Source organism: Apteryx rowi, unplaced genomic scaffold, assembly GCF_003343035.1.
Source record: "Apteryx rowi isolate R43461 unplaced genomic scaffold, aptRow1 scaffold_120, whole genome shotgun sequence".
Taxonomy (NCBI): Eukaryota; Metazoa; Chordata; class Aves; order Apterygiformes; family Apterygidae; genus Apteryx; species Apteryx rowi.
The window spans coordinates 313683-335920 of NW_020447420.1; the positions used below are offsets into that span (position 1 = coordinate 313683).

The 22238-nt window shown below is 36.7% G+C and overlaps 1 protein-coding gene across 3 annotated transcripts in view; it reads right to left on the reverse strand.

Moving 5' to 3' along the window:
• DENND1A (DENN domain containing 1A) overlaps positions 1–22238 on the reverse strand; it is a 229151-nt gene that overhangs the window by 68995 nt on the left and 137918 nt on the right. For all 3 annotated transcript variants that reach the window (XM_026089971.1, XM_026089963.1, XM_026089953.1), the window contains exons 12-13: positions 20299–20400; positions 13356–13481 (exon numbers count right to left, since the gene is read on the reverse strand). In XM_026089971.1, the coding sequence (XP_025945756.1) occupies positions 13356–13481; positions 20299–20400 (228 nt within the window). The remainder of the gene's footprint in view (positions 1–13355; positions 13482–20298; positions 20401–22238) is intronic.

Consider the following 22238-nt stretch of genomic DNA (forward strand, 5'->3'; position numbering starts at 1 on the left):
CTACAAAAACATAGTCCCAGTTCATTCCAGACTGCAGCTAAAAGCAAAGAAATAATGCAGAATAACTTCCTGCTTTATAATGCGGAACAAGCTTGGACCGAATTTTTGATTTATTTTATAAAACCTCCAAGCCTTAGTAGTGTTCCTAAAAATAAAATAAAACAAAAAGAGCAAGAAAACTACAAACCAAATTTCCAGAGGATCTGAAATTGAGTAGTATAATATTTTCATACACTTTTCTTTTGAGCTAAATGTCATTAAAATGTATCTGTCATAAAGAGACTTACTTTCTTACAAAATTACAAAAAATATTTCATATAATTCCTGGTTGTCTTCTGGAGGATATTGGTGTTATGTTGTTAATAGCTACGTACATATTACGTACCATGGTACAACAAATAAAAAATTATATAAGAAATAAAAATTAAGCCGACAATATTTTATTAAGTCATTTACGAAATTTTTTGATTTTTAAAATAGATGTACTGTCTTACTTTTGTTTACAGAAATAAAACCATCACTGCTGAACCTGACAGAATAAAGCTTAATTCAAGCAAATCACCAAGTTCTGTTCATGTTTATGCTACCTTAAAGAAAAGACAACAAATTCAAATTAAATGTATTATTCATATTTTTTTTTAATTTAGTGTTGACAGCCATACATTTTTCTTTAGCTAGCTTTTTGCATATCTTGTCTGAACTGTTCCCTCATGAGAACTATTACAAAATGAGCTGCTTTTGCTTCTCGGTAGGTATTTTGATTTGATAGTAATCACAGTTTTCTCTACAGTCTTCAAACAATTTATGTCCTGATCATCTAACGAATAAGTAAAAGACTTAAACTGACATCAATATGCCTACTTTTCTCTAACAATGCAGCCTAATTGTATATCTCTAATCGAGAAACATGTTTATTCAAAAAAATCTAGTGAATATACCAACTATTGAGTTCAAAGCAAAGGCACCGCATGTGTCTAAATAAATATCAAGGGAGTGTCAGAGGTAAATGAGGAGAGACCAGGTGAAGTGTGTGTGTGTTAATTGTATTCAAAGAAAAAAAAAGGAAAAAAAATAAAGGCAAGCCAGAGAAGCTGAACTTCCAATTATCATAATGGTATCTACCTCGCAACATATTTTCAAACTTGAAAGAGACATTTGAAACCATAGGAATTCTGAGCAGAATACCTCCAGCTGTGTTCTGCATAAATCTTGCACACTGTACATACACAGTTTATTTAAATACCAAGTAAAGTTATGACTTACAAAATGCATATTTCAGTCACAATAGAATATCTGTCATTTCCAAAAGCTACTCATCATCAAATGAAAGGAACAGAAAACAATGAATTAAATTAGAAAAGGATAAGATAAGAAAGAACCTTTTCATCTGATGTTTTACTAGACTGAAGTAGTTTGTTTTTAAAGAACAAGGCATTTATCAGCCCTCTGCTGTTTACACTTTTATGCCCTCCAAAACAGAAGGATGAAGGACAAGGTGGTCTTCAGCGCTAAATTAATTTTTGCCTATATGTCATTTTGGTTGTGAGCCAGAATTTATCTTTCACTAATGCTCTGTCCATACCAAAATCAACATATTCGGGAAAAAGTTACCCAATTCGCTGATGGACATGCACGAGCCAAACCAGAAAAGGGGCTGAAGTGCCCTTCCTTGGTTTTCCCCTTTCCAGCAGCCTCTTGCACAGCACGGAGCACAAGGYGAGCACCCAGGCAGGCAGCACCCCTCGCGCCTCCCCGGCACCGCAGACCCCAGGGAGCCRCGGGCACGCGGGCCAGGCCACGTTCCCACGCGACTGTGCTGAGCCCCAGGGCAGCAGCCACAGAGCTCGGTGCAATTCTGAAGAACAGTCCGACTGCGCTGCGTGAGGGTCGTCCTCCCACGCGGCCTGTCGGGGAAGCCACTCAAACTGACCTGTCAGCTGTGGCATGCACAGAAACGTCTCACTTAAGCCTATAACATTGCAGGCTTGCACTGAATGAGCTCTATCACCTACTCATGCAAATCTTTACAAATAATTTTACTGCCTCTCACTTTAATCAAATACCCATTTTTGCGCTATAAGTTTACATTGCAACTCACACAAAATCTATAAAGTGAATGCCTCCCGCTCACAGGGTGCAAGACCACAGTGGCATGTTCTCCTTTTCTGAAGCTGTGTCAGTTTGTCCTTAATATATACCCGATTTAGTATTCTAATTACCACCATCATTTCAACAAGTTTACCAGCTACTAACATCCACTTTACGAATTTGAGTACCAAAATCTCCTATCATCTTCTTTCAAGGGCTTTTGTTCAACTCTACTGCTGCTCACAACAGTGCAGATGCAGATTTTCATTCTTTCTCTACCTGCCGGAATGGTCTTTTGCTGTTTTTACTAATACGAAACACACTTTATTCCCAGCTCATTTAAAAAATACACAGTCACTGAGTGCCTTACACAGAAGCAGAATTCGTCGGTCATGTTATTTTATGCTTGGTGTTTGTTTACATGCTTCATTGTTCTAGTCTAAGTCCCCTGCGCTTTATTAGACCAGGAAATATCTTCAACCTTTCCTGCTTGGCAGCATTTGCACACTGCTACACAGCTTACTGGGGCTGTGCACTCTCATTTATAAGCAAAGTATCAGGAGGGAGCATGGAAAAAACATAGGCTAAAAGTAAGTCAAACACACAAATGAAGGCTTGAAGCAAAATGAGGAGAAACAAAAGCAAGTGCATAAAAAAGAAAGCACCAAAAAAAAACCCACCCAGAAAATCAGGTGAGAAAGGCACAGTGGAATAATTTATCAGTTGGATGTACAAATCCTTCCACTGTAAAGCTAAAGTTTCATGGTGCTGCTCCTCATTGTACAACCTTCACTGGTAATAGGAAGATTTACAGGCTTTTGAACAAAGCTACTCTTATTTCTCCAGCACTAACACAGAAGGCACACAGTGACCCTATCCCGTCTGAGAGCTCAACATACCATTTCTACGGAGGCTGAAAAGTTACTCATACAATGAAACATCAGGTGCTTCTCTTCAGCATGCTCACAGGTTTCGACAAACTAACACACCACAAAAACTTAAATGTGAGCATCTAACAGACAAACATTAATAAACTCAAGAGTAATTCTTGTGAATACCACCATTCTGCAAATGGCATTGAAAGGAACTTAACGTGATCCTTGACTTACTGCTGGCAGCGTACTACAAGATGCACAGCACACAGCCCCTTCCTTGGGTGAAGTTTCCAGGCTGAAATATAAAAACACTTGCATGCCACCTATGTGTTTACTTTAACACATATAATGGACAGAAAAGTTCTACTGCATCTTCTAGGGCAGAAATGCTGCTTACGTAAGGGAACAACAACATGTGCTTTGCTCAGTCCTAATATTAAACAAGGTTTTCCTGTGTCCAGCAGCATATTCAGCACAGGGTCATGTTAACTTTCTCAAATAGTACTTGTTATTATCTTTTCTTCAGAATCTTAGTAATTTTCACTTCATTTGGCATTGTTTTTTTCCTCCCGATATGGCATATGGAATTATAGAACACAGTATCTCACCACATAACAGTATGGAAACTGCAAAATAATTCTATTTACTGCATAACTGACTGCCTTTATAAGAGATTAAAGAGAATGTCTTTCAGTTTCATTATGTATGTATATCTCAACATGCTTAGATGTAGAATGTTAAACGCATTTTGGAAAAAAAAAAACAAAACCAGTAAATGCTTGTTAGAAAAAGACCCATTTTAAAGGTTAAGAACACCAAAAGCAAAGGCTGAAACCTTGTATATAGCAATAGCAATGCCCACAAACAGAACACAGCAAGAGGACTGAAATGAAAACAAAAACTTAATAGAAAAAATAGTATTGCCCCTATAGCTAAAAAAGCTTTTTCAATCAGGATTTGAGTCCTGGATAATGTGTCTTCTAGAACATTTTCAATAAATGGTACAACTTAACAAAAATTATATATGCAAACTGCGGTCTTTGAAATGCTACAAATCACTGCAGGATCTTCATGTTAGGAAAAAAAAAGTCATAGGTCTTAGTTCCAGAATAAACAGGAATTCTTTTTTTCTTTTTTCTTTTTTTCCATACAAACATTAGGTTTTACACTCTGTCACAGTCCAGTCCTATCTGCTAGTAAAGTCATTAGGATGAGATCCATATCCAGAATGAGATTACCATCATTTAGACATCACTAAACGGTCTATACAGGCATATATTTGAGAGTTAACATAACAATCAAACAGGATAAAATAGTAAAGGGGGGTGGGAGAAAGCTCCTGTTAAATATACATCAACAGTAACTTTAAGAGGAGCACAAAAAAAAAAAAGTAAGCAAAATAAACTGCTTTATTTTATAAGCTTCTGCTCACTGTTTCCCTATATTATCATTTTTTTTAATATAGAGTTTGTATGTATCTAATATAAACAATGTCATCTGCCTTCTTTGTTTTTTCTATATATGGACAAATGCCCTTAGAAGACCCTGGCCTAACCAAAAAATGTGGTGAAAGGGAAGGATCTACTCTGCATAAAATACCTTTAAAATTCCCATATGGAAAAACAAAGCTACCCAAAAGGTGCCCGTGTAAGGAAGCAGCTGCGATGTGGCAATTACCGGGAATTGGAAAGAACTATTTAACTCTTCCACTGAATAGCTTAAAAAAAGAAAAAATTTCACCATGGCAACAATCATACTTCACCGTAGACAAAGCATCATAAGCTACAAAGTCTTTTCAAAAAGAATTATGTACCAATATGTAACATGCACTTCTTTATGTTCCTGTACACATACTCCACAAAATCTCCCTTTGGACTCGTGTGGCATTGGATACTTTCCTCTGTACCGCACGTCACCTACTTTTCTCTTCTCGCTTCTGCCCCACTCAGATCTCGTGGCTCTGGAACCGTTCAAGGAATTGATGGGGTTAGTCTGGGCACGGGACTGCTATGCAGCAATTAATACCGAAGGTTGAAGTCAGGCCCTCGTACTGCCGTTTTAATGCCTTCCTGAGGAACAAATCCATTCGTGTCACGGGTATCATGGTGTTACTTGGGAATCACTACAGCAAGAATCCTGAGTGGTGTCAAAACATAAAATTGAGGAGTAAATCGTCCTCCTAAAGCACTTTAAAACTTCCTACTGTTGTAGGAGACCTGACTACCTAGGGGACTAATCACTACTTAGTACTTAACAGCAATACTGATTCTGTAAGAAAGAGGCCAGAACTATGAAACTCACTTATTTCTTTTACGTCTGCAGACTCCATAACTAATCTGGATATACCACTACAGTTTCTTTACTGCTGATGCAAAGGTGATGTATGTGCTATTGTACATATTGATTATGGGCCTTAAATCTCTAAATAAGCTTACAAAAATAACTCTAAGCTCTCACCTACATTTAGCCCACGCCAGAGAGTCTTCTGCAGAAGAGTGCAATTTAAAACATGACTATCTTCCTTGGCCATGAATTTAAACAGAAGTAAATAGCAACAGCTTTCCCATACAGTGCATGCAGCTCTTGGCCAGCAAATATACCATGCCAGAGCAACATTAATACTTTCATTATAGTTAGCTACAGTAGTCTGGGTAACAAGGACCCATTCAGAGCTCATACAAGGAACAACTCTACCAAGGCTAATGAGATGTTAAACCTGGGATAGTAGGACATTATGACTGTGCACGTGGATTTCCTTTGTGGAAGTAAAATAATAATTCAGTGGCCACACCAGTGTGTTGGTATCAAAACTAGTAACAGCTATTAAAGACAGATTCCCTAGCAAGAGGTTACACTTCCAGGAAATTAAAATACTAAATTTTAATAGATGCTTGTCATGCTGTGCCCTGTTCAGAATGCAGTGGGACACCTTTTAACTCCTTATTTCCTACACAATTTTGAGGAACTTTTACTTCACCTTTAGAAGTTAGCCTGTGTCTCAAGGTTAAAATTCAGAATCAATTTAATCAGAAACATTAAAGTTTCTAGAGTGCAGTTGCGCAGTATCTCAGCAGWGCAGCATGATCAAGAGCACAGAAAGACCATATATATCATGATATGGACAATACGGCAACCCAAATTCRGAGGGGGCCTTCATAACTGAGGGATGGAATCAAGATTCAAACCTACTAACAATATATAGGGAAGCAACATCTCTTAAGTACGTTTCATTGACAGATCTTTTTACCAATACGGTGTTGGAAAAAAGAACTGGAAGGCACCGTCCTGCTGCCCTGGACAGCCGGAGCGCTGCCGGTGGCGCCTGCCTGGCGCTGGCACCCGGCAGGCTGCGTCCCCTGCGGACGCGAGTGACTCCGCTGGCTGGCCGGCTCGCCCCGCGCGGAGCGCAGGAGTCAATACCAGTGTCTCCAGAAGGAACGGATACACAGCACCAGAGATGGATGACTGCAGCACGGATAAACAAATCTGTGCTGTCTCTATCAGCCTGGATAACAGAAACTGTCAAGAGAGAATGAGGGAATAAAATGATTCTCCAGGGATGTCCTTACATTCCTGTACCAATGCAGGGAAGTTTTCAGGTTTTGGGGGGAAAAAAATGCTGGAAATACAATGCAAGAGACACCTCTGTTTTATTATATATCCCTTACGGAAGTATAATGTCCTACGCTTCCTACAGAGGTCCTTATACTGTTCAGGAATTATGACAAAACCACAAACTCAAAAGGCTTCCTACATTGAATTCAGTATTACTGTTAATGAAAAAAAGTTAACTTTTTATTTCCTCCCAATTATTATAATTTTTTTCTACAGCTGCTCACATTTCATCATATTAAGAAAGAAAATTTGTATCAAAGTTACAGTTATGAAAAAGGGTGGTATGTTGTCTCCTCTATTTAGAACCCATATATGAATTAGTAGGTCCTGACAGGACAACAGAGGCAATGACAGCAACGATGAACGCTCTCTCCAGAAAGAAGAGATCACTGAAGGAAGGTCCATATTTAGGAAGCACAGTAATTAGAGATAGAAAATAATCAAAGATTTAGAATTTTGAAGTTTAAAGCAACAATACCATAAAAAGGAATTCATCACAGAAGGTTTCTGGGCATCCATTCTTAAATGTACAGTTGATGGAAATGAAGTACATGGATCAGATTTGGAATATTTTGTTGAAATTTAGTTACGTCCTTGCTCGTAACTAGAATATAGTAAGAAATGTTTGTGGAAGTGTCTTCCCTTTTCCCTCGATGGTTTTATATATGTACATACTTATACACACACACACAAAGTATATGTACATATATAKAGAGAGAGTATATATTAGCATACATATATACACACATATATACATACACAGTGAAATTTAGCTAAAGCAGTTTTAAAATTGGATTGTATAATACACATGTGAGTTTCAGTAACTGCAGTTTCACATTAAGGTTAAAATAGTTTTTATAACGTCTTAAGCATACTCTTGTGTACTTCTTAAATTATCAATCAACTTCATGAAGGAAAGAGCATAAAAAGTGTGGAAGTAGAAAAGTACATTGACTGTGTCCTCTGAGGTTTTATGTTTACTGTTTAGAGGATGTATCTAAAGCAGATTTAAGTTAAATTTAAAAAAGATCGATTGAGAACTATTATTCAGAAATTATTCAGGCTTCATTGAAAAGATTTACTTATTATCATTAATTCCCAATGCATTCAAGTTTGTCCTGATTTTCTTCTACAATTTTACTTCGATTTGAAATATGCAGGTTATGCAGAATTTTTTACAATAAGATAATGGTATATAATATAACAGTTCATTGAAAGTATCAACCACTGTCAGAATCATTGAAATACTGGTAATTATTTATAAATGTTATGTTTCATTATTAGCATCTTAAAGCTTCAGTAAGCTCCCAACTACTATTCCATATATTTTAAATGTAATCGAAACACAACAATGGATGCTTAAAACTACTGTAACATTTGATCAGTTTGAGAGGAGGGAGGTAGCCAGCTTCATTCCTTTGGAAGACATCACAAAACAGAGCAACGCTATTTCAGGGAACCTGCAAACAGTGAAAATTACTGGCCATGCATTCCCAGAGTTGAAAGCAAATTTTCAATTAAAAAAAAAAAATCACTCAGCAAGGTTATTAATCAATAATAAGATGCTAACAATGAAACCAGATTTTGCTGTATTTTTTCCATGTTGACATCACTTTCATAATGGCCACATAAAAGATTAGATTTTACTTTTCAACGCTGCCACAGCTCCCTTCACCCTCTTCCTCTCCACTATTGGCAGAGTTGTTTTGTTTAGGAAGAGCGCAAAACTTGATACTTAAGCAAGTAACCAGCAACACCCCTTTAGTGCTGGACAAAAATCATAGCACTGCTGCTGCTTCATTCCCGTTCAGCTGGAGACGCAGCGAAGGGCCTCTCAAGCAGAGCAAAGCAAAGCAACGAAGGATTTTCTTGGTCAGACCTCTGGAAAATAACACGAGCTAACTAATAAGGAGCACAGTTCTCACTACAGGTAATGCAACTCTATTAATCATTTTGCATCCTCAGCAACACTGCCACAAATCCGAGACATTTGTTGCCACAGACAGGCTCACACTGAAAGTACTCTCAGCTGTGGCAACACAGAAATCTAGTATGAAATATGGATACTACAAACATCATTCACAAACCTCCAAAATCAGGATTATATGGATTTTATAAATGATAAAAACAGTTCCAATTAAGTAATATGGCAACAGACACAAGACAAATTTTACAAAGAACGCAGTGTTCATCACCCTGGTAACTAGATTACTAAACCCATAATCAACTAGACCAGCCCTTTAGAAACAAACTGGGGCACCAAGATTCTAACCCAAATGAACACTAGAATCTCATGCACAGACGTTTCTTAAATAGCCTATCAACATGAAAAGTCTACTTTAGTTCACATTGTGTTACATACACCTATCACTTTACTGTACCACGTATATTAAGAGTTGTGAAACAGACTCTGAATTTCACAGTGCTTTCATATAATGAGCAGTTATCAACTCGAGGCAGCAAAGTTAAAAAGAAAACTACCTGTAAGAGCATTTAAAGTTAGATCCAATATCTGTTTGGGATGTGAGTGTTAAAATCAACTCCCCTTAATTATCCATATAAAAGTAGCAGCACTACAAAAGAAAGGTAAGTACAGAAAGTACAAGATGTGGAAGCAGAAACACCTGTTCAGCTGATACAGATTTTAAAACAAAGTGCAAGCAAACCAGCTTTTCAAGTGTGTCACCCAGAAAATATCATATTTAGCACAAACAATTCCAGCTGCAAGGTTCAATGAAGAGTGACCACCCCTCCAGGGAAGAGACAACCAAGCAAGGCATTTGAGACGACTGTACATCAAACTTGGAGCTTTCTGTCAAACCCTTACACCCGAGTATGGCGAACAAGCACGCACGGGGCTTAGGCTACCTGCACCGGCATCACCGACGCAAAGCCCCGCACGTTCTGCTGTGTTACACCCTACGTACTGCTGCTTTCACCGAATCTATCCAGTGAGCTTACCTTTATCACAGGTGTTTGGAGGTTTGTTTCTTAACAAAGATTGTAAAAGAAAACCAATGAAATGTGGTCTCTAACCACTAGGTGTCAGGATAAGAAAGTGCATAGACATCATCTTCGCTGGAGAGTAAGTCTCCTTTTCCCCAGCTACCATCATACCCACAACTCTTAAGTACTACAAACCATTTACACACACACATAATAACTATATAGATCTTTCTATTGATGATGATCTAATTTTGTTAATTAAGTATTTAGAATAAATATTCTCTTAGGATACAGCAAAAATTTTAGGAACTTTTTTTAAAAGTCATTCAAGTGAACCAGATGTTCACATTGATGGCATTGTTAAAAATTTGAGTAACATTCATAAAGCTAATAACCTGCCTCAACACAGCCAAGTAAACACACTGCCTCTTAAGTGCTTTAATGTACTTAATAGCAACACACATTTGTGGAGAATGTTGTTATACCATATGTGACAGAAATTCTTCCACACTTAAAATCTGGCTTAAGGTAGCTACAGAAACACATATACACAGTAGGGATAATAACTGCATCCATTATTTTATAACATAAATCCTTAGAGTTGCAGTTTGTTTTATCTGGATAGGTTTCTCAATGCAAAAGTTTGAGTTACTGACGTCCTCAGAAAGTTATGGCACCAGTAATTCGTTCATAGTCCAGGTACTGATTTGTATATACAATATGTAACCTAATAACCTTTTACAACTGTTAAATCTGTAATGGTTTCAAATTTGATTTTTGCAAACAGACATTAAATATTTTAAATAAATGATGACATTTGCTGTGGTCTTTATAGATTCTGAAAGCACCAATGGACAGCAGCTGAAGGAGTTTTCACGCACACTTTAATATTCCTTCACTATTCAGTGTGAAACTCATCATTCTGCATTTCTTTTAAGATCGCCATTGTGTATCCTGACCACTTTGAACACCTGTTAGTATATAACCCATAAATGCCGTAAGCTGAGCTAGTCAGCTAACAAAGAACAACAAGGAACATAATTGCTGTGCAGGAGATAGAATTATGTGAGAGTAGAGAGATGGTTTCAGGTACCGCATCCCAAGTACAGCATGCCAGAGAAAGATAGTGCTTTAAACTACAACACGCCTTATTATTTGTAAAAGTTATGATGCTTTGTTATTAAGTTTCAATCATATTTTCTGCTGTGAACTCAGCAAGTATATTCTGTATTTGCTTTGCCCATTACATGCCACTGTGTGGGATTTCGCGATGTCTTTTTAAGATGAGAATTTCCAAGGATTTTGAACATTTAAGTGTTTGCATTCCCAACAGTAGCAAGAGCCTCCTAGTAATTACATTAACTACCAGTATATTCCAGAAAGGAAGTGGAGTAGTTGTGTGACCTGTCCAGTACTTACAGGGCATCAATGGCAGAAGCAGAAACCGAATGCAGGTCATTCAACTCGGGCACGTTCAGCACCTGAGAAACCTGTCATGTTTTGCAAACCATCTTTACATAAATCTTGGTAAGAAATATAAAATCAGTAATTAATTTTTAATTTATAAAACGACGTGGGAAAGAAAGCCTTTTCTAAGAATTTTCTATTTCCTGATATTTACAATTAGATTTTACAATACATTTGTACAATTATGTTTAGAGGTTTTATTTGATGGAATAATAAGCAAACCAAAAACTCCTTTTACTTCCTCAGGTTTGCTGTCCCTTTGGGGGTGGGGGTGGAGATTGTAATTTTTAGGTGTGTGCCCTTGTCAACTAATTTTGAATTTTCATCTTTAACATTCAGCCTTCAAAATACCAGATGGTATTTCCAGAAAAGCAATTTAAATTTTTATCTTTCTTCATAAAACCCTTAACTAGTTAATCTCTTACACACATCCAGGCAAAGCATAAACCAATATTCCCAGAGTTGCCTGGCAACTACAGGGAGGAGCGTCAGAGAAAAGACGGCCTGAATGAACGACGGGAAGTCGGTGTCTCCCGTACATGCATAAAGGAGGCTTACGCCAGGCTGCCCTGCTCGCTTCAGGTTTGTTATTTATGTGGATGACAATGTATACATCTCCCATTAGTTTACATTAGATACTTTGAAAGCACAACATTATGGCGCCCAGCCATACACACTAAAATCAATGCAATTTATTTTTCCACACACTCACGCAGACACACCAATAATCCTCCACACATTCCCCCAATAAGAAGGGGAAAGGTTCATGCTGAATTCAAAAGTCGCTTTTGAACACTGAATATGGCTCATAGGAATGATGTTTATTTGATGAGGATGACTGGATTATTTAAAATTCAGACCAAGCTATTTTTCTCTTCTGGCTTTAAAAGCCCACAAAAATGACACATAAACAAAATACAGCAATGAAGACACTTTAGTTATGGAAACACCCTCAACTGCGAGAAACGCTATACCTTTAGTCCAACTTCTGGTCTTTTCCTTTAACATCATGATTAAAATTACATTTATGACTTGTCTGCATGCCAGATCTCTTTGTTAATCTCCACAGAGCTGCAGAATGCAAAATACAGCACCTCTCCCCACCCAGCGAACCCTCAGTCTCACCCCATTCATTCAGTTTTCCCGCTTCCACTCAGTACTCAGCTTAGCTTCTCCCAGTACTATTCAAGCTCTCCATAGCTACCACCAATTTTCCATTCTGCCTCCAAATGCTTGCAACTGACAGATGGAAGTAGGTTTTCCCCTCTACAGAGATCTTCTTGTGAAACGGCCATTGCTCTAACAACAGTAGTTCAAATGAGCCCCTGAACAGGCCATGGAGACTTATCGCTGTATTTGACTGACACGTGTTAGTTTTCCCTGCGTCAGAAATGTGAGAAGAAATATATGTGGAACATTGTGGAAATATGCCACGGATGGTTCTACAATTAGTGCTCTTCATCCCCTACATGTTTCTGGGCTATATCTCATCAATTACAGCTGAATGTTCAGTCATACTATTTACCTTGTCCCTAAGAGTCTATCAGCTACATATACACATTTCAACGGGAGCCTCCTATTTATATGTCAGGAAAACGAGAGTGTCACAAAACACATCAAAATATATGAATTTTGCTGGACAGATTTGTACTGAAGTCCATGAAGCACAAATTTCTATCCCTTGCAGCAGGCCAGGACCAGATGTGACAAAACCCGGCATCAGAAAAGTATAGAAAAATCTTTGTCCCATTCAGATTGCACTTAACCATTGCTAAATAGAGATTAGCTTTGAACCAGAAGCATGAGATTGGATTTCCCTAACAGAACACTTACCATCAACAGTTACAACTCCAGATACTCTTCATATTTCTGTAAAAACATACTTTACTAAATGTATTGTGTCTTTAAATTCAATGTTTCCACAGATGTGCATGTTTCACAGTTAAGCATATACTGTTAAGCATATAAGGTGTAAAAAGAAGGATGCACTGCATCACTTTAGGGACTTCCTTTAAAAATAATACAATGAAGATCCTGTTTTTGCAGTGAGAAAGAGAACAATAATTCTGGACTAGACTACCATGAACATTAATTTATAAGTTTTTATCAGCTCTCTCTTTAATTAAACTCTCTTTTAATACAAGTAACCCTCCATAAGAAGTTTTCTCTCTTATTGCTTGTTGCGTATCTTTATCGCTTTTGGAGACTGGAATACTGTTTTCAGTACTGGTCAGCCAGACAGCCACAATACTGACTTTTGAAAGTGGACTATACCACACTTTCTACTTTTGTTAGGTTTTTTTTTTTTTTTCCTCTTACCACAGCTGCTGATTTATACCTTATGCTTACTATTTTCCTACTTACAGGTTCAATTTTCAGTGCGTTTCTGTAGCTCCCAAAAAAAGATGCTTGTGCTTTTAGGAATGCTCTTGCAACGCCGTCTCCAGTGGTTGTAGAGACTTTCTTCAACCTGTTCTTCAGTGCAGAAACCTGAAATCACACAAGAGGTCTGGATCACTCTCATATCACAGACACAGCTTAGCACACTGGGACCCAGCTAAAAGAAAAAAGCTCTCAGCACCGCAGCAGTCATGATGAAAAGTGACATTGTGAATTCAGAGCTGGATTTTTCAGTTTTAAAAGCGTTACCTTTCAAGCTGTTTTGCTCCTCTAAGATATGACTGGATTCTATTCAGAAACCAACAGGAAGATAAAAGCTTCATTTTAACTTTCCCTCCTATTTAAAATGGACTGTTAACATTCTGTTAGGTACTATTTTAAAGGTAGTCTATGAGCTTTTATGTCATTCTTGATTAGAATCCATGAATGAATTTGAGTTAAATTTAATAACTAAAGCAAGTGTGTGAAAATCCTTGCAGTTACAGTGTCTGTGATTTTTATTCCGTCTCTGGAGCTAAACATTAGGCTAATACAGGTTTTCCTGTTTTTTAAAATGAATGAAACTGAAATGAAATTTAATAATAAATAACAACCTTTATCTCTGTAAGTAGAATTCTACAAATAGTTTATATGTGACTCAAAGAATAAGCATAGAAACTCTTTTGCGTAATCAGGCCATCAATGACCACCAAGGCTAAGCTACTTACAGAAGAAATTTTGTAGGTCTGAAGAGTTTGCTAATTGTAAATATAAGGATTTTAAGGATGTATTCCCTTGTATTTCAGAGGCTTCATGCAAAATTACAAAGTGAAAGTTTGATTTATGCAAAAAATGAAACCTATAAATTCTTAAAAGTCTCAAAATAACAACGACATTCTGTCCTTTGAAATGGCCAATATCTGACGAAGTTCTTTTCCTCCCACTTCTCAAAAGATCTAAACCACCTGTCCATCAGATTATTCTTCATTTAACCTTCATTGCCCTTCCTCTTCCATAGCAGAGGTGTTTAATTACCTCAAGATTCACAAAGCTGTGCTTCAGGTGAACATAGTCCTAGCGGTCTCGTTGCTGTTTATACAGAGACACTTACTGATTGTAAGTGAGCAAGTATCAACTATAAGCTCTTTTACACAGGCAATTTAAAACTACCAAGATTCAGGTTACCTCCATATTCCTTGTTTTCTATGCACACCAAAGGCTGATGTTCTAGAGGATTAGCCATTGCTATTCTCCGCACTTCAGAGTTTCTCTTACAAACAAAAAGGTTGTGACTTAGTTTGATGCCTCTCTTTTTTAGCGCTCAGAGCTTAGTAACTACTGAAGGAAGGCTGTGTATCTCTATACTATTGTTAGTGACAGCATTTTGCTGTCCCAAACAAGAGCAGAGAAAGGAGATTAAAAAAACCTTTCAAAGATTAATATTAAGCTGTGCCTGTGCTGCAATGGTTAGAAGTTATGTTAAATCATTAACAAATAGTTGTGTCAGTAGCAATTTGTTGGTGTTGGAGACAGAACCAAGCTACATTTTTGAAACAGATCTCACAGAATACATAGCAATACAAACCCAACAATCTGGGCATTAAATTCATGCTTGAATTCATTCTAGTGCTTTTAGAGGACGTGATCATGCCATGTGCAAAACTTGACAGAGGGATGAGATACCTTATGCAGAAGACAGGAAGAAGCCAAAATTTCAGAAGGAAAGCAGAAAGCCAGGAAAGCCCTACTCATCTTGATTTGCAGAAGAATGTAAATGACTCCAAAAGGATCCATATGAAGATATGAATTTAATAGAAATAATTCTATCAATAAATAGCAAATTGTCCTCTTTTATTAAATTCAAATGCTACTCTGAAAAACTCTACTGTGCCAGCTCTATATACTTCATGCGGTGTTAGAGACATTGTAGGAATATTATTTACAGAATAAACAGATTCTACTGTAGTGGACATAATTAAGCACATTTTCTGAGAGAGTGCATAATACACCACGAACTATAAGTTGATGGTTCAAATTTTCAAATTAATTTTCAAGGCCACCTCCCCAGCAGCTCATAACAAAAAGCTTATTCTGGCCTTATCCACATCTCCAAAATTCTTTCCATCTCAGAGTTTTGCTAGCAGTCTGCCCCGGTAGCAAATTACAGTGTGGTCTCACTGAACAACTATTCTTGAGTGCTTCAGTTTTACTTCCCTTGTAAGCACTCACTTACTCCTTCAATAGTCTTAGAATTGGGGAGGGCAAGAAAGGGACTCCTCACCTTGCAATATAGGTTTCAATATATAATCCATACTGTGCACTGCATTTTCTTCTTCTAAACTTGACATTATATTTGCACTTCTGTTACCAAAAGAGTTCCAAAGAGATTTTTTTTACTTTAAATTTTCTGCAGCTTCTGTCATAAAAGGTTTTATATTACAGTTATTTAGTATAAAATAACTAAATGAGAGCATTATTTATAAATCTGAATGCTGTGGCTTATGTCAATGTTCCACACATTAATGAGCCCATAAGCACATACTAACATAATGCACAGTAACAGCTTTAGTGGAAGGTCTGTCATGCCCATAACTTACGCTCACTCCCATCCACTGAGACAATGCGCCTCAAAGAGCTCTGTTATTCTCAGTGCAACAGCTTCGTCATATTTTCAAATGTGAACAGCACACCTTAACTTCTCCATGTTTAAGGGGCCTGATGACAGTTGTAATGATGAAATATGCCTTTATTTCCTATATTAAACTCATATAAACCATTTAAAAGTAGTTCTAAAAAAAAATAATAAAATGTCTCTATCTCCGCGTACCTTGAAAATAAAACCCGAACATTCATGTAAGAAATTTTCTTTAAAATTCATATGAATTCTATCTGCGTAGAAGAAAAATGTTCTATGCTTTGTTGTACAACAAATTAAGTTCAAAAGGCCATTCATAGCCTTTCTGTGTCTCAGCATCCCCATTTATTATAAAAGTAGGATATTGATAAGTATTTTGCAAATTCCTTAAAGCTATCAGATCATTTGCTCTCTTCCAAGAGTAAATCTAACATTACATGATGTCTATTTTATATATTCACACATTTCTGCCTTTCAAATTTATCACAATAAGCATATCATAGTTTAAAAAAAAAGTTAACAACAACATATCGAGTAAGAGAAAGAATGCTCATGTTTGTCTTGTGTATTAATTTATTCCAGAGTAAAATAGACTATAAACAGAATTATGATTGTTTTCCTTCCTAAAGAGGCAGTAATACTTCTTTTAAAATAAGATTGTGACCATTCAATATGAAGATTATTTCTAGCCAAACAGACACATATACATGCAGTCTACCCTGAGAGTGTTTTTAAAAGAAGATTTTTATACTTCTGGCAGTTCAGGTTTAAAGGTCAGATTTAAACTATCACCATGTTTCAAAATGCAATCTGTGCAATGCAGCATAATGAAATGGTTCAGTAAAGGTGCTAGTGGAAATTCTTTTAATTAGGTCCAAGGCTTTTCAGTTGTCAACATGAATAAAGCAAGAAACATTCTATTGCAAACACAGTGTAAGAAATAAAAATGGATTCACCTTTAAGAAAACAGATTTGTTATAGAGCTTTAGTAGTTAGTACTTCTTGCTCTCTTAAAAGCATTTAATTTCCCACTGAGTGGAAAAACAGTAACATACGTTTCCTACTTGTGGTAACTTGTTAATGAATGGACAACGGTAGCATACAAAACTAAATTACTGACAGCCTAAAATATTCATGGGCTAGTACAAACTCAAAATACTCATACAACCATAAAATAAGAAAGATCTCTTTGCTGCTGTATACTATATTAGGCATTGCATCAGGGTTTCATTTAATAAAGACTACAAGTTGACAGAGTGAGCTTATGCTTTATTCCTTGTAATATGAAGCTCTGACTACAACCAAGACTAGAAGATGACACTTATTTGGAAATACATGATAAATCCATAAGGTTTGTATATAAAAAAAAAAAATTACTACCCCCTCTTTGCTATTCCTTGCAACACAGACGGTGGTGTAGGAGACTTGTCAGCAGCAGATGCACTTATTGTAATCACAGTCCTTAATAAATCTCTTTTTTTAATATTGACTATTTAAAAAGGAAACTTACTTCCCAGGGTGCTCTCATGCTGCCAGATTTTCAGCCACATATCAGAAACAGAAGGTGAGGGAGGGACAGCTTTTCCCATTTCAGATAGTTAATCAGTAACGCAGTAATACACACCTTGATTTTTAAAGGACCTGTCCCGAACAACTGAGGAAGTCTGACTGCGAGCGGGTACCACTGAGGCAAACCACGGCAAAGAAATGGCTTCATCCGATTCTGCTGGAAGTGTCTCACGGCTATCCAGCCGCTGTGACGTGAATGTTAACTGGAAAGACACTTCACTACGGTCCATGTTCATTTGGATACTAGGAGTGAAACTGTGATGAATAACGCATTCTGGACTACTGAAAACCAACAGTTTGGGTAGCAATGTCACTATCATCAAACTCAAGCATGACTCACTGCTTGAAACTCCCAAATAACCTCTAGGGATTCTTCTACCTAAGTTAATTAAAATAGCTGAGGAAGAAAAATTTTTTTTAATTTTTCTACTGCATTAAAAAACCTGCTGGTGAATACATCACATTAAATAATTTTCATCACTGTTGAATATAGATGGATTYAATTTAGCAAAGTAAATTTTGTGTTCATTCAAGAGTTCATGGATGTTTATATTCACTTGTAAAACTGGCAGAATAGCCATATATGATCACAACACTGATGAAGAGATTTCTATCTCGTTTGTGAGATTATAAATGCACCTATGTAGACTTACACCACTGGGGAGACACTCTGCACATCCTCCCATTACCAAAAAAAAAAAAAAAAAAAAAAAAGTATAATGGATTGGCTTTAGCGTCTCCCTGCTGAGATGAACAACTTGATCCACTTACAGTTCCAAACACATGATGCATGAAAGAACTGACAGAAATTCAATTCTTGCAAAGAAGAGCAGCTGCTCTCTAGTGGTCAAAGCCAAATATTAAGCAGTCTGAAGGAAGAAGGAAAGGAAAAGACCTAAAGGAGAACACTTCATTATCTAGGTAACTAAAATAATGAAACAAAACTAAATAAGACATGAACACTGATCCCAAACATTAATTGCACAAAGCAACACTATTCAAGTTAAGTCTTTGTTACAACAAATATTAATCCCAGCTGTATTTATATAGCAGTTGTGAGGAAAAAAAAAACAAAAAAAACCCACCACCATGTACGCTATTTGTGAGCCATGCCAGTTAATTGAATTTGCTGGCAGCACTTCCTCTGCTATGCTCCAAACATCCTCCAAGATAAAATGTAGCTCTTAAATAGACCTGTGGAAAACTGAATCAAGAAATCTGAACTAATAAAACACAACTCTTTACTGTTATAAAAGTGAAGTAAAAGTAAATAATGAAAGGAAGGAAGTCTCTTAAAATTTATTACATTCCAAAGCTTGAAGTCCTGTGTTTATTGGTGAAGTCTCTTCTGATGTTCTACAGTGCTCCTACAACAGCTCCTTTAATGAAGTCTCATAAAATCTATTATAATACTTGATTGTTGACAAATCATATACATGTTTGAGGCCCAGGACTCGCTGTATCCAGACATTTCTTACATAATTCCATGGACTTTACAAGCCTGTCATTTCCCGGGCTGCGGGTAATGGCACGAGCAATGACCAGCTGGYATCTCTGCAAGCTGGGAGTGAAGTCAAAATGAAAACTCTATGAAGCCAGAAAAGTGCATGGAAGTAACTTTTATAGACTAAACGCTTGACAAGAGCCAAGATGTTCACAATGAAGATGAACCTTTTATCTAGACCTCACTGTTTTCTGAGCACACACAGATCACTCCACTGATCATAGAGAAATGATGGGACATCACAGGAGGCGGCACTCAGTATTCACCATTACTTGAGTTTTTTCTCAAACAGGCCAGCTTACATGGATCTCCTTGTGTAACAATTTTATACTAAGCTTTACATAAAAAGGTATAGACCTAGTAGTAGGCACAATATTTTGAACCAGTAAAAGAAATTCAGATTTCCCCCAGCCCCGTGTTCTTCTAAACAGCCATCATTTGACTTAAAATAGCTTCTTATGCTTTTGTTCACTTCACCACTCTTCCCTGCCAGCTTTAGCGAAGATGATTACAGTAGCAGGTGGCAAGCTGGGTGTATTTTTGTTCCACAAAAGGGAAAGAACAAATATTTACACAACATCTCAATTAAGTTATTAAAAATACATAAATTACAAATAAAAAGTTTGAATGGAAAAGGAAAATAAGTTCAGAATTATTTGCACTAAGGAGTGCTAGAAGTGGATCATTCAGCATATAAAAATGCATTAAGTTTACTAAAGTTCAGCTGGAAGAAGTCACAGGAAAATAAAAAAACTTAATTCAATATGAAGAGTTATTTAAAAGATGCAGTCTCCTAGTCTCTTAGAATGGATAAAAATGGTTTCAAACAGTGCTCCTTTTTCCTGCCATGAAGAAGCTGGAATTTTGTTTCCTGTTCAGATGTACCATTACTTGCATGTTTTTTGGATTTTTTTTCCTCCATGAAAGATTAATTTTTTAGATAACTCAATCATGTTAATCCAAAACCAAAACTGGGTTGCTGCAGCATTTCTAGCTTACATCAACATTAGCTAATTTTTATTTTGAGGCTGAAAAATACATCTGCAAATGTTCAGACAAACCTGGCTTAACACTTCAAAACAGGAAACAATTGAGGTAAAGCAGTTTTCTTAAAATAATCAAAGTAACATAATGACACACTTCAGTTAGAAACTGAACAGGTCAAAAGGATTTACACTTTTGAGTACTGGAGTAGTTGAATAAAATCATTTTGTACATACCACATCATTGGGAAGGCTCTGAAGGTCATCAAAAGGGGTTTCCAGTGTGTTGGTGTCTACATTAAGAATCACCACATCTTCCAGGGCCATGTTTCTAACTTTCTAAATATGAGCAAATTCAAGAGAAGGGAAAGAAGACGTAAACATAAAGAGTTAAACCCTATCCATAAAGGACACAAGTGACAACATAGCATCTGGGCATTACAAAACTTCTCAAGCATTTTAAAAACAACCAAAATACCTGTCTTTCCCTCACAATTTGTCATACTTATGCGTATTTTACAAGTTTGAAAAATTAATCTTCAATTTGCAGAGGGAGGTTCTTAACCTTGGGCATACTGAAATTTTTAAAATCACATGGTTACTGTCTGAAATCATTCAAGCAGAGAGTTATTTCAAGCATCTCTAATAATGCTCATCTTAATTATGGTATCCTGTCTGCACATTTTTTATGCCCAGGTACAGCTTCCAGCTGAGTCAAGATTTCAAGTATATCTTTTTATATTTAGAACTTAATTTAAATAACACACACAGTGGCTCTTCCATTAGTTAGAGTTTTAAGTAAATCAAGGATGGGATTTGCTTCCAAATTCCAGGTTTAATCTTGCATCTCCAATACAGAGACATTTATAATTGTATTTAAGTAAAATGGACACTGCTAGAGGTTTGAAAAAAACAAAACCGAACAAAACCAAACCAAACAACAACAAAATAAAACACCCCTACCACATCCCGTTCTCTTTAATGGTCAACTAGATGAAGTTTTTGATCCTACTACCATTAATTGAGAGAAAAATGTCTCTAATCTAGCGTATTTGTCTTCTATAATAGTACAAGGACGTATAGAAGAAAAGCATAGCCTGTTTCTCGAAATAACAATCATTGGTACCTTTGATTTCAAGTATCTAAAGAGGGTTGAACATTGTCARATTTAATTTCCCTGCTTAAACAACAGTAAAACAACCACTGATATGAAACACAACAACATTTAAATATTTTTAACACTTTTTCATATAAGAGGACAATTAAATCCTGGTTTTTTTTCCCACTGACTGATCAACACAGAGGCCAAAGACTATTTCTATTCACTTAACAGATACACATTTGAGCCCTCTTGAAATTCCAGCTTCGTAAATTCAAAATCAGAAAAAGTGGAACTATGAAACATGGTAATCAAGGAAATTTCGCAGTGAGCCTGGAAGCAAGCTTTTAGGGATGTACATAACTTACATACCTATAAGCAGGACCAAATGCGAGTTAGTGAGGAGGAAAATGAACAAAAACATACTCAATTTTGATTAAGGTTTTGTGGGGTAGGAGGATTTGTTTCCTTTAAAAGAAAGGAACTAAAGCTCTAAAACAATGGCGATGTTAAGCCTTAGGCATCTAAATAATTACCTTCAGTTTTCAAGGCTCAGTCCCCTGTCTATAAAGAAAGCTGCTGTGTACTCAGGGGTAAAGACCAAAAACAATGAAAAAAACCCCCAAAACTATAAAGAAAGCTTTCTAGACATTTACATTTAGTTCTTCAATGAGAAATTTCTCTAATTTTAATGGAAGAATATTCTGTTTAGTGCTTTCACATAAAACAGGGCACTAGTACTGCATGACAAACCAGGTACTTTCCTCTCCATTTCAGGAACCAAAGGTCACTCTGTTGGCTGCATCTGATAAACTCTAAAGCAATCCAGGAGTCTCGCTCCTTCTAGGAGTCCGGAAGAGCCAGACAAACTGATTTGCTTCTTCCTGTTTCACAAAATTAAAAATCTCACTTATACTCAGAGGAGTCTGAAAAGCTCCAACAAAAAGGTCTTTAGCAATGTACTTAACCAAAGCCAGAAGCTTGTCAAAAATCAAGTGCCAGTAGGACAAGACAGAAGGAATTAAAACCTTCTCTTGATTCCCGCCGAAGAAGCAGCATACATGTGTTTGAACTTGTC